This window comes from Chiloscyllium plagiosum, unplaced genomic scaffold (assembly GCF_037043375.1).
Source record: "Chiloscyllium plagiosum isolate Xiang-an unplaced genomic scaffold, Cpla_swu_hap1 HiC_scaffold_19, whole genome shotgun sequence".
NCBI classification, from domain to species: domain Eukaryota; kingdom Metazoa; phylum Chordata; class Chondrichthyes; order Orectolobiformes; family Hemiscylliidae; genus Chiloscyllium; species Chiloscyllium plagiosum.
The window spans coordinates 61,597,184-61,614,043 of NW_028270157.1; the positions used below are offsets into that span (position 1 = coordinate 61,597,184).

The 16,860-nt window shown below is 38.7% G+C and overlaps 1 protein-coding gene across 1 annotated transcript in view; it reads left to right on the forward strand.

Moving 5' to 3' along the window:
- zcrb1 (zinc finger CCHC-type and RNA binding motif 1) overlaps nt 1-13,450 on the forward strand; it is a 43,348-nt gene extending 29,898 nt beyond the window's left edge. The window contains exons 4-8 of the mRNA XM_043709072.2: nt 3,365-3,476; nt 3,578-3,685; nt 5,782-5,891; nt 5,986-6,070; nt 13,233-13,450. Of these exons, the coding sequence (XP_043565007.1) occupies nt 3,365-3,476; nt 3,578-3,685; nt 5,782-5,891; nt 5,986-6,070; nt 13,233-13,373 (556 nt within the window). The 3' untranslated portion in view covers nt 13,374-13,450. The remainder of the gene's footprint in view (nt 1-3,364; nt 3,477-3,577; nt 3,686-5,781; nt 5,892-5,985; nt 6,071-13,232) is intronic.
- The last annotated feature ends 3,410 nt before the right edge of the window (nt 13,451-16,860 follow it).

The window sequence follows — 16,860 nt, forward strand, 5'->3', positions numbered from 1 at the left end:
AAAGTCTTAGTTGTAGGATTTCTGAAATGAAGTACATCTGGCAACCATTATTTCCTCCATAAGGTACCAGCCAAAAACTGATCCAGTATTTGAAATTGACATTTAACTGGACTCTGATGTTCAAGCCTTGGAGAAGAGATCACCACCAGTATCATACTCAGTATTAATTACCTCAGAAGCACTAGTTACGAAACTTTCAATTGTACTTTTTATTAACCATGACATTACAATGTTTAACAGTGTTAATTCAATTCTGCAGTAATGCACAAGATGTTCAAGCTAAAAAACAAATCAGCTGGTTTCAACTGACAGAAAATCAAACTTTAGCCTCAAAGATATCACTCTTCCAAGCTTTGAAATGTAACTTGCAAAAGTCTTATTATTTTTAAACAATAATTGAGCCATATATTTAGCTCAAGATTGTTGTTTTGAATGTAAATTTACCTGCATTTTAAATAAAAACAAAGTGCTGGATATTGTTCAGGCAGCTTCATTGGATAGAGGCAGTATTAACATTTCCCGCAAATGATGATCCTTTATCAGGAATAGTGGAAAGATTAGATTTAGATTTAGATTAGATTACAGTGTGGAAACAGGCCTTTCGGCCCAACAAGTCCACACCGACCCGCCGAAGCGAAACCCACCCATACCCCTGCATTTACCCCTTACCTAACACGACAGGCAATTTAGTATGGCCAATTCACCTGACCCTGCACATCTTTGGACTGTGGAAGGAAACCGGACCACCCCAAAGAAACCCCCACAGACACAGGGAGAATGTGCAAACTCCACACAGTCAGCCACCTGAGGCGGGAATTGAACCCGGGTCTCTGGCGCTGTGAGGCAGCAGTGCTAACCACTGTGCCACCGTGCCGCCCAATGTGAAGGTGAAATAGAATGACTTCACAGTGAGACTTCAGGACGAGCAACAATTGATCTGGATGCTCCCCTTTCTGCAGTATCACCCTTCTCCATTGTTTGGGGAGTCTTCCGTCCTTTTGTAAATTTCTTGTAAATTTCTTGTGCACTTTTTCCTTCCTGTAGCAAAGTGACCAAAACTGAACACAGTACTCCAAGTGTGGCCACACCAATGCCCTGCAAACTGCAACATAATTTCACAACTTTTATACTCAGCACCCTGACTGATGAAGGCCGGTGTGTCAAAAGCTTTCTTCACTGTCCTGTCTACCTGTGACTCCACTTTCAGAGAACTGTGCACTTGAACTCCAAGATCCACGACAAACCTTTTTAGGCCCTACCCTTCTCCATGAAACTCCTACCTTGATTTGTCTTTCCAAATGCCACACCTCGCACTTAACTATATTAGACTTCCCCAGCTTATTAAGGTCCTGCTGCAATTTCTGATTACCTTTCTCACTGTCCACAATACTGCCTATTTTAGTATCATTTACAAATTTATTAATCAAGGTCTGAACTTCACTGTATAACCGACTAAATCAACCAAAAATACTTCCAATTGAGCCAAACTCGTATTTGCAATGCATAGTCTAACAAATATTCTGCCAATATTTCTACTTGCACGAATATAACAATTATTTGACTGAAATTTCACGTTTATTGTCATCGCCCCTTTTGAACCTGACTCAATTTTAACATCCTTCCAAAGGTGTACTGTCCAAAACCTGTCTATGTATTCCCAGATGTGGCCCAACTTGGACTTTTTATAACTCAAGTATAATTTCTAACCACTTGCATTTAACTTTAGAATTCCCATACAAAATGAAGACTGACTTAATGGGGTGCAGCTGGGTTTTGAATGGTGATTTGAGTAATGACTACCATTGAGTAACCAATTTGGCCATGAAGATATTATTTTACACTTATGATGTGAATTATCTCATTGCAACCAATTGTCAGATCTTTGAAATAGCTAAACAAAATATTGGTTTATTTATGATATTTCAGCTTCTACCTTTAATTCATCGTTTAATGTACAAATCTTTAATTCATTCTAATAAAAATAAGTGATTTTCTTTGATTCGTTTATGGGATCTGAGTGATGGTGGTAAGGCTTCACTTATTCCCCATTCCTCGGGCAACTATGAGTCAATCACGTTGCTATTGGTCTAGAGTCAAATGTAGGCCAATCAGGTAAAGATGGCCATTTTCTTTCTTGCAGGACATTAGTAAAATCGTATGGATTTTCTTACAATCTCAATGGAGACCAATAACCTTATTTTTAAGAAAACAATGAATTTCCCAGTCATCAATGCAAAGCATTACATGTTGAAATTTCACATTTTAAAACTTAACAAACTAGAACTAACGTTAATTAAACATTACATTCATGAGCAACTGATACACTAATCTATAGCCAAGATATTCCTCATTAACTACCAAAAATGCCACACTATGTTTAGCCATTCAACAGAAATGCAGTGCTGTGTTGAAGGCCTCAGGCGCACAAGATATCTTTTCCCTTGATGATTAACCCAAAGTCATCCTTTTTCTTTTTCTACCTGATGCAGAAGAATCTGTTATGAGTCTTCCTCCCCAAATCTATCTGCCTGACTGCCTTAAAGGCTGCCTTTGCATCTAGGTATTGAATTTTGGATCTTGCTTTACATGCAGATTGATGTGTTTGGATCCAAACAAATTCAGTGTCAGATTTCATAGGCTTTTCTTCAGGCAGACTTTATGGGATATCACATTCCCCTCTCAAAACTATTCTCATTTTACCTTGAAGTAAAGGAGACTGATTAAAACTTAACCATTTTGACAAATCCATTACTTATAACAATTTGATAATTAGTGCTGTTAATTTCCTTGATGGAGCATTCGCTTGATGATTTCCTTGCAGCTCAACATGGAAATCATCGTGAATGAGCCCACTGATCATTTGCTCACTCAGAAAGTTGAAGTTCTCCCACAAATAAGACAAGATCACCGTGATGTGTTCTTTGAGGTCAATAGCAATTGTAAAATCCAGGCCAATGTATATCATATTCTTTTATCCAGCCTTTATGGAGTTGATAATTGGTTTTTAGGCTAGTAACTATAAAACTACCTCAGATGTAATTGGATGGTTTTGTGAAAAATTCTAACTGTTTAAACTAGGTAGAGCATTTCAGACAGTTTGAAAAATTAAAGATTTTATTTAACTAAGTATAAATAAAGAATAGGATTTAAAATTGGCTGAAATTTAGTCACTACATTGAGTATCTTTATTGGTTCTGGTAATAGAGTGTAAAATGTTAGGTTAAGATTTCTTACTTGCACACAACATTGCTTCCCTGGAAAATCAATTAACCACTATGTGTAGCCTTCTGTGAAGACTGTTTAGTTCATTGACCTTTTATGGTTTTCATTCAAATTTGTTGAGACTACATGTATTTGTTTACAGAGTTACGGTGTTGAGGGATAAAGATTCCAGGAAAAGTAAAGGTGTGGCATTTGTTCTGTTTCTGGATAGAGAATCAGCGTACAACTGTACGAGAGCACTTAACAACAAGCAAGTGAGCTATGCTTTGTTTCCAATTCCATTTTAATTTTGTTTTCAACTGAATAAGAATTGTATTTTACATAACATTGTGATTGTTTTCCTTGTCAATTGCAGTTGTTTGGCAGAACAGTGAAAGCAAGTATTGCAGTTGACAATGGAAGAGCATCTGAATTCATAAGAAGGCGCAATTACACCGACAAATCTAGATGTTATGAATGTGGTGTGAGTACAGCACTCTTAAATGCAAAGCATGAATGCAATTATTAGGTTTCATTGCCATGACAGTATTCTACTATAATTTGAGAAAGCTTTGGGTTAAATTACACAAAATGTGAATTGATACATCTACGAGTATAAAATGAAATCTCAAAATGTGAGAAAATCCAAATTTACTATGTACAAATGCGGGAAGCATGTCATTAAACACGCAGCTCCTTGTCCGTTCTCTCAACATACACAATCTAGATCCTTCATTAAATTTACGCACAACTGTAATTTGTGCGACTCAAGGTATAGTATACTATATGAATGTCACGTATGTTGATGTGTATCAATCCAAGAACAATTAGTCAACAACAAAATTAAAGGCAGAATTGAATCTTGGAAGTAAAGTTGATAGTCAAAACTTAGTTTGCTAAGATGATACAAAGGACAGTGATTCTCATTTGCCCTCGAGTTCAGTTCTTTTGTTCATTTTTGGGCTTAGGCTGTAATGAGATCAGGAGCTGAATGGCCTGATGAAACCCACAAGTGAACATTACTGAGCTGGTCTTTGTTGAGCAAGTGCCACTTGCTACCACTGTTTACAACCCCTTCAATCGTTTTGCTGCTGATTGAGATTATACTCAAAATGTTGTAGTTGGATGGGTTAGATTTACTCCTTTTGTACATGGTTCATAGTTCAAACTTTCTATATTGATGTCTGTTACAACTGTACTGGAACAGTTTTGGTAGAGACGCAGCTAGTTGGGGAACGCCAGTCTTCAGTACTAATGCCAAAATGTTGTCAGGGCAATGTTTCTTGATAGAACATAGAATGAATTGGCTGTACTTTGGCATCTGTTACACCAGCAATCTCCGGAGGAAGCCAAGGTGGATTGTTCACTGAATATTTATGGCTAAAGATGTTTATGAATGCTTCAGCTTTGTCTTTTGTGCTGATGCACTGAACTTGAAAAAGGTAATATTTGTGGAGCTGCCATCTCTAATGACTTCTTAAATTTGCAACCACCATTAACAGTTGGATGCGAATAAATGAGAGTTTAGATCTGACTTGTTGATTGTGGGATTACTTAGCCCTGTGTATTGCTTGTTGATTGGGTTACTTGGTATGCAAGTAGACCTACGTTTTAGCTTTGGTGGTAGAAATCTCATTGTCAGTAATGCCTGCTGCTTCTACTGGTATGCTCTTCAGTGAATCAGGGTTGATCCCCTGGCTTGATGTAATAGTAGAATGGGGGATATGCTGGGCTATGAGGTAACAGGTTGTGGTTGTATTGATTTTTCTGCTCAATTCCACAGTGCCTCATTCATATCTAGTCTTGAGTTGTTCGATGTGTTTGAAATCTGTCTCATTTGGCATAATACCACACAGCATGATGAAGGATATCCTGAAGGTGAAGATGGAACTTTGTCTCCACAGGATTGTGTTGCAAAGGATATAATGGAGAACATGCTAATCTACGCAACATTTGTTTGATCCTGAGGAAATGCATGTTAATGTATATGCTTTCTTCAGCTTGAGCCTAAGCAGCATCTTTCTTACAAATTATCACTCTGAATACTAAATTGTGGGTGGCACGGTGGCACAGTGGTTAGCACTGCTGCCTCACAGCGCCAGAGACCCGGGTTCAATTCCCGCCTCAGGCGACTGACTGTGTGGAGTTTGCACGTTCTCCCCGTGTTTGCGTGGGTTTCCTCCGGGTGCTCCGGTTTCCTCCTACAGTCCAAAGATGTGCAGGTCAGGTGAATTGGCCATGCTAAATTGCCCGTGGTGTTAGGTAAAGGGTAATTGTAGGGGTATGGGTGGTTGCGCTTCGGCGGGGCGGTGCGGACTTGTTGGGCCCAAGGGCCTGTTTCCACACTGTAAGTAATCTAATCTAATCTAAATTCAAGTTTACAAATTTATTGCTTATAAGTGAGTCTTAAAGCGATACTAATTTGCTAGCAAAGTATAGTTGCACCATACATAACCAGCATTTATCTTGAAGATTCAGTGAAGTGTTTGGCTTATCTCTAAAGCTGAGATTTTAAAATGTGTTTTGGAAAGAAGTGAAATACTGAAGTATTGAAAAGGTGATCTTCATTTCTCAATACAGGATTATGGCCATTTGAGTTATGCATGCCCAAAAAATATGCTTGGAGAGCGAGAACCTCCTAAAAAGAAAGAGAAAAAGAAAAAGAAAAAAATCAGTGAGCCAGAAGAAATGTGGGTATATTGCAAAGTTGACCTGTTAAAAATGTATTTTTAAAAAGAGGTTTGTCTTGAGGGCAAATCAAAATAAATATTTCTGCATTTTCAGTGAGGAGGAGGAGCAGCAGGAAGAAAGTGAAGATGAAGGAGAAGACCCTGCCCTTGAAAGTTTGAGTCAAGCTATTGCTTTTCAGGTAAGTGATTGGATTCAGAGAAAATAAATTGATGCATATCATTGGATCATAAACTAACTTGGATCTGACTAAAAATGATTTAGAATGAAAATTATTTAATCATTGTTGCTTTGCAAACAAACTTTGGCAGGGTTTTCTTTCATTGTTTGTATTGCAATTAATCGTATTTGTAATTGATCTGTGCTGATGACATTATATTGATTGGCTTAATGCTGTAATGAAAGCTTAATTGGGGTCTTTTGCTGGATACTTAAAACATACATGGTATCAACCCATAGTCATACCACTTGGCTCGTATATAATCCCATGTTGCAGTTTGTTGTCTATAAAATTGATTAATTGAGCTGTAACTGCAGATTAAATAATAATAGACTCTACCACCTGCCTTGTGCCAGAGCATTCAGAAGGCCTTTTACCTGTTCAATGTTCCCTAACTTTTCATTCCTAATTAGATGAGAAGGTGGGACTACACAAACTAGGGAGAGGAGACAGGAATGGAGGAGAGAAAGGCAAAATGTAGAGAATGAACAGTTGTTCTTAAAGGGAGGAGGTAGGAGATAGAAGTTTGATCTCTCTTTTTCCACATTCTGACTTCTCACTTTCTTGTCTGTCACGATCACATTTGTCTAAATTAATTCTCTTTTGTCTTCCTATTTGCCCTGAAGTTACCATTACTTTTATTTAGTCCTGTGGCCTACGTTTCATCCCCTCAAAGCTGAAATGCAATATAGTCGGTCAAATTCCTGATGTTGAGTAATTGCTTGTGGGCACATTCCAGTGTTAAATAACTGCTCCGATAGCATTGAGTCACAGAGATGTACAGTACGGAAACGGACCCTTTGGCCCGACTCATCCATGCTGACCAGATATCCGACCCCAAACTCGTCCCCCTTACCAGCACCCTCCCCATATCCCTCCAAACCCTTCCTATTCATTTGCCAATCCAGATGTCTTTTACATGTTGCAATTGTACTCGCCTCCACCACTTCCTCTGGCAGCCTATTCCACACATGTACCACTCTCTGCGTGAAATGTTGCCCCTTAGGTCTCTTTCCTTTTTTTATATATATTTATATTTATATATATATATATATATATATAATATCTTTCCCCTCTTACCCTACACCTATGCCCTCTAGTTCTGGATTCCCCCACCCCAGGGAAAAGATCTTGTCTATTTACCCTATCCATGCCCCTCATGATTTTTCAACCTCTATAATGCCACCCCTCAGCCTCTGATGCTGCAGGGAAACAGCCCTAGCCTGTTCAGCCTCTCCCTACAGCTCAAATCCTCCAACCCTGGCAACATCTTTGTAAATCTTTTCTGAACCCTTTCAAATTTCACAACATCCTTCTGAAAGGAAGGAGACCAGAATTGCACGCAATATTCCAACAATGACCTAACCCATGTCCTGCACAGCCGCAACATGACCTCCCAACTCCTGTACTCATTACTCGGACCAATAAAGGAAAGCATGCCAAACGCCGCCTTCACTATCCTATCTACCTGCGACTCCACTTTCAAGGAGCTATGAACCTGCACTCCAAGGTCTCTTTGTTCAACAACACTCCCTAGGACCTTACCATTAAGTGTATAAGTCCTGCTTAGATTTGCTTTCCCAAAATGCAGCACCTCTCATTTATCCAAATTAAACTCCATCTGCCACCCCTCATTGGCCCATCTCATCAAGATCCCGTTGTAATCTGAGGGATCTTCACTGTCTACGACAGCCCCAATTTTGGTGTCATCTGCAAACTTACTAGCAAAAGGCATCTTGTTAAATCTGTCGGGTATTTTGATGTATGTTACATTAGTAATGTGTTAAAGTTGCTTGGAAAGTAGGAAAGATGGTCACCATGTTTGAAATCCTACTCTCTAACTGGGGCTGTAGATTTGGGCATGCTATCGAGGGAGGAGGGCAATTCAGAAATGCTGACCAGAAGAAAGCATGAGAGAAAATAGAAAGGGACCAGAGATATGTACACAAAGGAAGATGATGGGAATGTGGTTGAAGGGAAGGAGAGGAATGTGGTATAGAGACAGTAACGTATAATTTAAATAAATTTCATAGATTGATACAGTATCAAAGAACAACACTTAGCCTATTGTGCATGATTTGGCTTTTTGACAGAGCTATCTAATTAACCTTTTTCTTACTAAGTATCCCATTTCCTTTTTGAAAGATGCTATTGAATATGTTGCAACAGCTTTTTTAGACACCACAACTCAGATCATCACAACTTGTAGTGTAAATAGGTTTCTTTCAAAAAACAAATGACAAAGTGAGAAGTTAACATTAAATTTGTGCCTTCTGTTACCAACCTGGTGACATTAGAAACAGTTTCTCCTTATTTGCACTTGACATGATCCAGCAACAACACTAATACTCAAGCTCTACTATTCCTAGGATCAGCACAAAAGTTAAGGTTTAATCCAAGTCTTCAATGTGCCCAATTTACCACAGTTTTACAGAAAAAAACAAACAGATTTCTGTATGAAACAAGAACTACTTATTACAAATAACAAAATTCCAACCATCGGTAAAGAATAATGTACTATCAATAATCTGCTAGTAACAACTGTGGGGGGAGAAAAAGTAAAGAACTGCAAATGCTGGAGATCTGAGACCAAAATTGCTGGAGAAACACTGTGGGTGTGACAGCATCTGTGGGATGAAAGCAGAGTTCACATTTTGCGTCTAGTGACTCTTCAAGAACTGACAGCAGCTAAGATGTGGTATTTATGTTGAAGATGAAGTTGGGGGAGGTGAGCAGATAGGTGAAGACAGATTTCTGGGACAGAGAATTGAAAGGGGAAGGCAAACAAGGCCAAGACAGAAAAGAAGCTGAATAAGTGACCATGAGAGCTGAGAGTAGGGGACAAGGGGTAGACCATGCTGAAAGCAACCCATGTCATGACTAGGTACGTGGAAGAATAGAAATAAGCTCCTAAAGGTGTTGAATTCAATGTTGAGTACAAGAAGCTGCAGACTGCATAGGTTGAAAGTGAGATGTAGCATTGCTTACACTGAGACTCACTGGAACACTGCAGCAGGCTTGTGACAGAAATGTCAGTTTGGGAACAGTGTGTGTTGAAATGGCAGGCAACTAGAGGCTTGGGGTCACTTTAGCAGGCAGAACATAGATGTTCCATGTATCTGCTGCCTTTGACCTTTTTAGATGGTAATAGTTGTGGGTTTGTACAGTGATTTCTTTTGCAGTGCATCTTGCAGTTGGTGTGCTCTGCTGCTATTGAAAGTTTTTTAGATTACTTACAGTGTGGAAACAGGCCCTTCGGCCCAACAAGTCAACACCGACCCGCCGAAGCGCAACCCACCCATACCCTTACATTTACCCCTTACCTAACACTACGGGCAATTTAGCATGGCCAATTCACCTGACCTGCACATCTTTGGACTGTGGGAGGAAACCGGAGCACCCGGAGGAAACCCACGCAGACACGGGGAGAACATGCAAACTCCACACAGTCAGTCGCCTGAGGCGGGAATTGAACCCGGGTCTCTGGCGCTGTGAGGCAGCAGTGCTAACCACTGTGCCACCGTGCCGCCCACAAGTTGATGGTTAAGGAAGTGGATGTTTTGAGGCTTAGATGCCAATCAGCAGGTTGCTTTGTCCTTGTTCATGTCAAGCATCTTGAATGTGGTTTGAGCTGCAGACTTCCAGACAAGTGGGAAGTATTCTTTCATATTCCTCACTGCTGTCTTTTTAGATGGTGGACAGGCTTTGAGGAGTTGAGAGGTAAGTTGCTCGCTGCAATATCCTTAGCCTCTGGCTTGGTATTGCAGTTTGTATGGCAAATCCAGTTGCATGTCTGCTGAATGATTATCTGAGTAATTTGGTCCCCGTATTTAAGGAAAGACACTGTTTCATTGGAGGTAGTTCAGGGAAGGTTCACTAGGATTATTTCTGGAATAGGATTGTCTAATGAGCAATGATTAAACAGTTGGGTCTCTACTCTTTCAAGTTCAGAAGAATGAGAGGTGATATAATTGAAATATGTAAGATTCTTAAGGGGCTTGAGAGAGTAAATGCTGAGAGAATGTTATCCTTCAAGGGAGAGTTTAGGACCAGAGGGCAAAGTCTCAGAATTTAAGACTGTGATGAGATGGAATGTCTTCTCAGGTTTGAGAGTCTTTTAAACTCCTTGCTGTGGGGGCAGAGTCTCTGTGTATATTTAAGGTTGAGATTGATCAGTAGGGAAATCAAAGGTTACAGGAAAAGGCAAGAAAGTTGACATGAGGAATGTCAGATTAGCCCTGAATGTATTGAATGGTAGAGCAGACTGTAGGGGTCGAACAGAATACTGCTGTTCCTATTTCTTTTCGTAACCTCTGGGATCTTGATAATTTGGGATTTTGCAATGTTAACACCATTGAATGTCAAGGGATGATGGTCTCTTGGTGGAGATGGTTATTGCCTTACATTTGTGTGGTGTAAATCTTACGTGCCATTTCTCAGTCCTAGCCTGGCTATTGCTGTATGTGGAATGCTTTCGTACCTGAGGAGTCTTGAATGATTACGCTATGTTCGTCACTATCAGCGACCATCCCTATTTCTGACCTTTATGATGGACAGAAGATCATTGATGAAGCAGCTGAAGATGTTCAGGCTTAGGGCACTACCCTGAGGAACTCCTGCAGAGGTGTCTCCGAGGTGAGGGGACTGACCTCCGTTAACCACAGCCATCTTCCTATGTGCCATGCATGACTCGAACCAGCAAAGAGTTTTTTTTCTCCTGATTCCCATTGACTCTAGTTTTGCTCAGTCTCTTTGCCACACTCAGTCAAATGCAGCCTCAAGGGCAGCCATTCTCACTTCACCTCTGGAATTCAGCTCTTTTGTCCAAGTTTTAACCAAGGTTGCAATGAGGGCAGAAACTGAATGGCCTTGGCAGATCTCAAATGAGGTGTTCCTTCAAGACCTCTTTAAGTCCTCAGACTGCAGTGATTAGCTACCAAACATCATGTGTAAGCCTGCCCTTTTTGTCAAGTTTGAATGCAGCAACTGGAGAAACTTATATGGACTCGTGCATTCAGTTCTACCAAGACTGTTTCTACCATATAGAATAAATTGTTGTCATAATGTTGAGGACAATTACTCTTAGCTCTTGCATTTCTCTTGCACGAAGGTGCTTTAGAGTCTGGTAGTCTGATAGAACTGACATGGAAATTCTGTAATGTGTTTGTAGATGAGTAGATGTAATTTCTTGGCACTACAATGTAAAACATCTTGTGCTTAATACTTCTGAAGTACTTGATTGACTGTAAAATATTTAAGTACTATAAAGTTGGAAATATTGCAGTCTATCTGTTCTTTTTGTTTTGATATTTAATGAGGGACAAGTACTGGTCAGAACACCGAAGAGAACTTCAACGGCTCCTCCGAACATTTAGCTCATGATTGAGAAGACTATTAGGGCAGCAGCTGGCTAGGTACATATGCATTGTCTTTGAAGATGAAGTATTCCAATGCAATTTTCCACATTGCATGTGAATGCCAGAGTCATCAATACTTTGCAATATTTTGCAAGTGAACAGGTTAGTTCTGGTGGATAGGTTTTGAACTTTTGTTTTCTTGTATCAGATGCAGGTATCACTGACAAAAGTTGGCATTTGTTGCCCATACGTAATCACCTTTTTAACTGCATGGCTTGCACAGCCATTTCATAGGGTAATTGAGAGTCAACCACATTGAGATTGGTATGGAGTCATGTACACCAGACCAGATAAGGAGAGTAGATTTCTTTTCCGATAAGATGTTGATGAACCAGATGAGTTTTTCATTATAACAATGGTTATGTGATCGCCATTTGGTTAGCTTCTAAATCTGGATTTTATTGAATTCAAGTTTTACAACTGTCGTGGTGGGATTCAAAACTGTGTGCCCAGAACATTAACCTGGGTCTCTGGATTACTAGTCTAGTGACATTACAACCATGTCACCATCTCTCTGGATATTGTTAGCCTGATCTGCTAAATATTGGTTTAACATGCAGAAATTCCTGTCTTGTAGTTTCTTACAGAAGTATGCTCCTTGTATGCCTTTTTATAATCTCTATTAAACTAACTTTTTCTCCATCACTTTAATGGAGTTATGAGAGTATTCAGGATGACACGGTTGTAGATTTCATCACATGTTTGGACTACTTGTTTTTCTACATGTCCAAATCAAACATGGTGGTAAGTACCACTACCAAACAACTATGAAGTAGAAACCACTATATTTGTGATAGGAAAATTGGTCAGCAAAGGTTTAGTAGATTACTCCTGCACAGGATCCCTCATCACCTCACATTGGTATATTCTGGCTATTGTGTATTCAGGACTGGGACAATATGGTCAGTGGTGGTAGTACTGAGTTGCTTTTGGTGTTGGAAACTGTCATCAGAAACTTGAGCCATACTGAAAAATATTTTTGGGAGTATGAATTTGATAATTTGTTCATGCTTTTTCTGGAACAATCAAAAATAGGGAGTGCTCGAGGAACTTAGCAAATCTGACAATATTTATGGAGAGAGAATAGCAGTCAGTGTTTCAAGTCCAGTGACTCTGTGTCAACGCTGTTCTGACAAACGATCATTGGTCTCAAAACATTTAACTCTGTTTCTCTGTCTTCCGATGCTGTCAGACCTGCTGAGTTTTTCGAGCACTCGATTTTTGTTTGTTTCAGATCTTCAGCATTCGCGGTTCTTTGCTTTATTTTAGTGCTTTCCCTGACTTTATCTGACTCAAACCCATGATACTCCATTAGGTTTGGAACCATACTGATGATTCCAGGCCAAACCTACCACCTTAATGATGAGATGGAACATAACTGAAAACTGGTGGGAGTGATCATTCTGTGCGACTGAGGGCACACATGGGTCAGACTAGATAGAGGTTGCATGATCACTTCTGAAATTAAAAGTAAACCAGTAACCATAAATCCCCTTTTCCATAAAGTACCAGGTTTATTGAATTTACTGTTATAGCTTTTCACAATAGAAATTACAGTTCCAAATTATTCATGGTTTGTAATAGTTAAGGTATTCAACAAATATTTTGGAAAATTTGAATTGCAAAGTGTCAATGGCTGAGAATGTTTTATACATAAATGAATAATATCAGTGTCCTAATAATATCTTTACACTTGTTCTCAACAGCAAGCAAAAATTGAGGAGGAAGAGCTTAGACGTAAACAGACTGCTGGTGATGCAAGTGAATGTTCAACATCTGAACTGTCGAAACGTCCACGAATAAAAAAGAGTGCATATTTCAGTGATGAAGAGGAGCTGAGTGATTAATTTTTTTTGTAACAATGAGTACACATGTATTTAAATGGAGAATTGGTGTTAAAAATAAAATTCCAGATTATTTTAAATGATGGTTCGTGGCTCTTGAACTACTGAAAACGTTGAAAATATGTGGACTGGATATTTTAATACTTTTTTTGTAATATGTGAATTTTTCTTAAGTGCATTCATTATTCATTGTTATTACTGCAAACCTCCAAACTGGTTGGGGATTTTGAAGATGCATGCAAGTAGTTTTGAACTGTAACTGTCTGCACAACTCTTTGCACATCAATAGTTAATGAAGATCTTTTTTTCCTCTGTTATAGCCACATTCAGCTATAGACTTGGAACTGTCCAACTCACTAAGACAACAATCTAACAGTGGTTAGCACTGCTGCCTCACAGCACCAGGGTCCCAGGTTTGATTCCAGCCTCGGGCAACTGTCTCTGTGGAGTTTGCACATTCTCCCTGTGTCTGTGTGGGTTTCCGCGGGTGCTCCGGTTTCCTCCCACAGTCCAAAGATGTGCAGGTCAGGTGAATTGGCCATGCTAAATTGCCCATTGTGGTAGGTGCATTAGTCAGAGGGAAATTTGTCTGGGTAGGTTGCTCTTCAGAGGGTCGGTGTGGACTTGTTGGGCCAAAGGGCCTGTTTCCACACTGTAGGGAATCTAATCTAATCTATTGATTACAATGCTGGACAAAATTTGTTTTCATTCCCTTGGGGAAACAATTCCTTACATTCTAAGTATGCAAACAATTCCCATTGAATATCATTAACTGCAATGGGAAAATAATCTATGATGAATCAACTAGTGATTCTCAATTGGTATTGCAGGCATTAGGATTGAAAAATTGTACAAAAGTAAGTCAGTTTTTGAGCTCTTCCCTTTTTTTTCGCAATATGAAAAGTTCATTCTCCATTGTGAACTTAGGTCATTGTGATTTCCTTTTAATCTATCATAATTGTAGTATCTTTTTTTTAACTGTTAGTTTTGTTGGTAATTATAGCATTCCATATTACACACTTGGCTCATCTCGCCAAATGAAAGCAAAATTATAATACTTCTGAAATTAAAAACTAATTTCTGGAAGTGTTGCTTAATCTGCTGCACATCAACAGAGAAATATTTAACATTTCAGTACAATGAGTTCAGTATATAAGCTTTGAGATCATGTATCACAGTTTCAAGTGTTTTTTTATTTTGAAAGAATAATAGTTATTCTATGGTGTTTTATCTTGATTTTTGAATTGGAAGAAACTTTTAAACAGGAATCTCTTCTCACCAGTTATTGAATACTGACTTCAGACAGCATGTCTCGATGAACCTAGACTTAATGGACTTAACGTATTGGTGTTTAAATTACAGCATGTTGGCTATTTGCAACCTATAAGTTCTGACAGAGTGACTCTCACACCCTGTATGTGTGTTTTTTACTTTCTGGTTATGCTGTTTTAATTTCATGGGTTTGTTAATTTGAAAAGAGATCTTGCTGCTATTGTCTCACTTGGTGAATAAATGCAAAATTAGAACACCAACAACAATTTGTATTCACTGTTTGGGATAAATAGCAATTATAATTCACCCTTCATAAGATAACTGCAAAAATCTAAATGTTATATCTAAGCAGCCTATAAAGTTAAAAAGCTTGACCCTCCAACTTCAATGAGAAGATTTGTTTAAATGTAACTCCAATCTAGCATAATACACGTAGTATATGTGTTAGTGCTTTATAATGCCAGAGCATTGCATCATCTAAATTGATGTGTGGAAAATTGGCTAGTACATGTAAATAAAAAATAAATTAAAAATCCGTCTTTTTGACACTCATCAGTTTGATGCAATTAGATTGTTGTAGCCTGTGATCATAATGTGACTGTGACTGGAGATGGTAACCCCAAATTTGCTGCTTAGCATGAGTACAGTCCAATTAACTGCAACCTTTAGTATCTGGCGATCTGATGTTCTTAGGCCTATTTGCCAATCGGTTAGCTCAGTTGGCTGGTTTGCGATGCAAAGTGAAGCCAGCAGCATGGGTTCAATTCCCATACTGGTTGAGGTTACCATGAACGACTCCTTCTCAACATCACACCTCACCCAAGGCATTATGACGCTTGGTTAAACCACCACCAGTCATCTCTGTCTAATAGCAAAGTCATCTTCCCTGTTAAGATTAGCCACCTTAATACAGATCAGGAATTTTTCCTAATTATTGTAAATGCATTGATCTTTGTAAACCTGACAGAATAGCCTGTTAATCAGCTGTGTGTCAGTTTATTGGTCACAAGTTTTCATTTCAGCGCTAAAACTTCTGCTCCGATGTCTATTTTTCCTTGAAACATCAATTATGTAGAGATGTAAACTACTAGTTGCAGTATTGTTCTCAACATGAAGCACCAATTAATCATGTTGTACAGCAGGTAAGCCATCAACCACTCCATTTCAAATTGCTCTCTGAAACTAGGATCCCTATCTCAAACCTCATGCAAATTGTTTCTCTCATTTATCAATGTATAAATGAAAGTGTTCTTTATACTAGTTTCAAATGTGTGAAGGCTCAAGAGCTAAGGAAATAATCTCATGCAATAGCTGCAGATCTGAAAAATTCAAGCTTTGTTTGCAAATCTCAGATTCATTCTGCATTAATTTACAGGATAGATTTAGGCATTCACTTTGTGATTACTTGCTTTGCTGATCAACAGCTGTTTGTTTGGTATACAGTACTTGCATCTTAAATGTTTCATTTACATTTTCTATTCATTCTTCTACTAGTCTTTTAAATCCATTTTGCTTTTCTTCATTTCAAAAGGTACTGCTAGGAGATTTCACTTGCGATTCCTGCTCAAATCAACTGTGTTTGCATGATGTCAGCTATGGATTCAGATTACAATGACCATTTTCTTAATATTTTTCCTAGTTGTGGAGCTGTCTTCCATGAACTTTAATCAGCCGGGGAAATCTCCAATAAGGAATTTAATGCACAGCTGAACAAATAGTTGGTAAATTCCCTGGTTTGCTTTTCTTCACCTTGGAGTGATATACAAATTTCCATGTTACTGTATTATGGCAGAGCCCACAACAATACTCCTTTGCTGCATTTTACCATTGTTCTCTGTTAGGAACTATACAGTTGGCCACAGTAGTCTCCTGTCTTCTCCTTCACATGAGTTGTATCTCTACTGGTGAAACATTCAATGCTTTATTTTACCAAGTAGAGGTGATAATGAGGATATATGTAATTAGTTGATAAATTTGCCATAAATATGTCACGCACCACAAAAACTCTAGGAACATTCTCTACATTGGCCTGAAACATCAACTCTGTAATCCTTCACAGAAGCTGCCAGCCTGCTGAATATTTTCATGATTTGTTTTTATTATAATCCAATATTAGTTTGCTCGCTTATATCTTTTGCTTCTGTCAATCCTATTTGTAAATAAATCTAAATTAGTATTTGAACACGAACAAACTGGCATAATATGTGATACAGCAAAC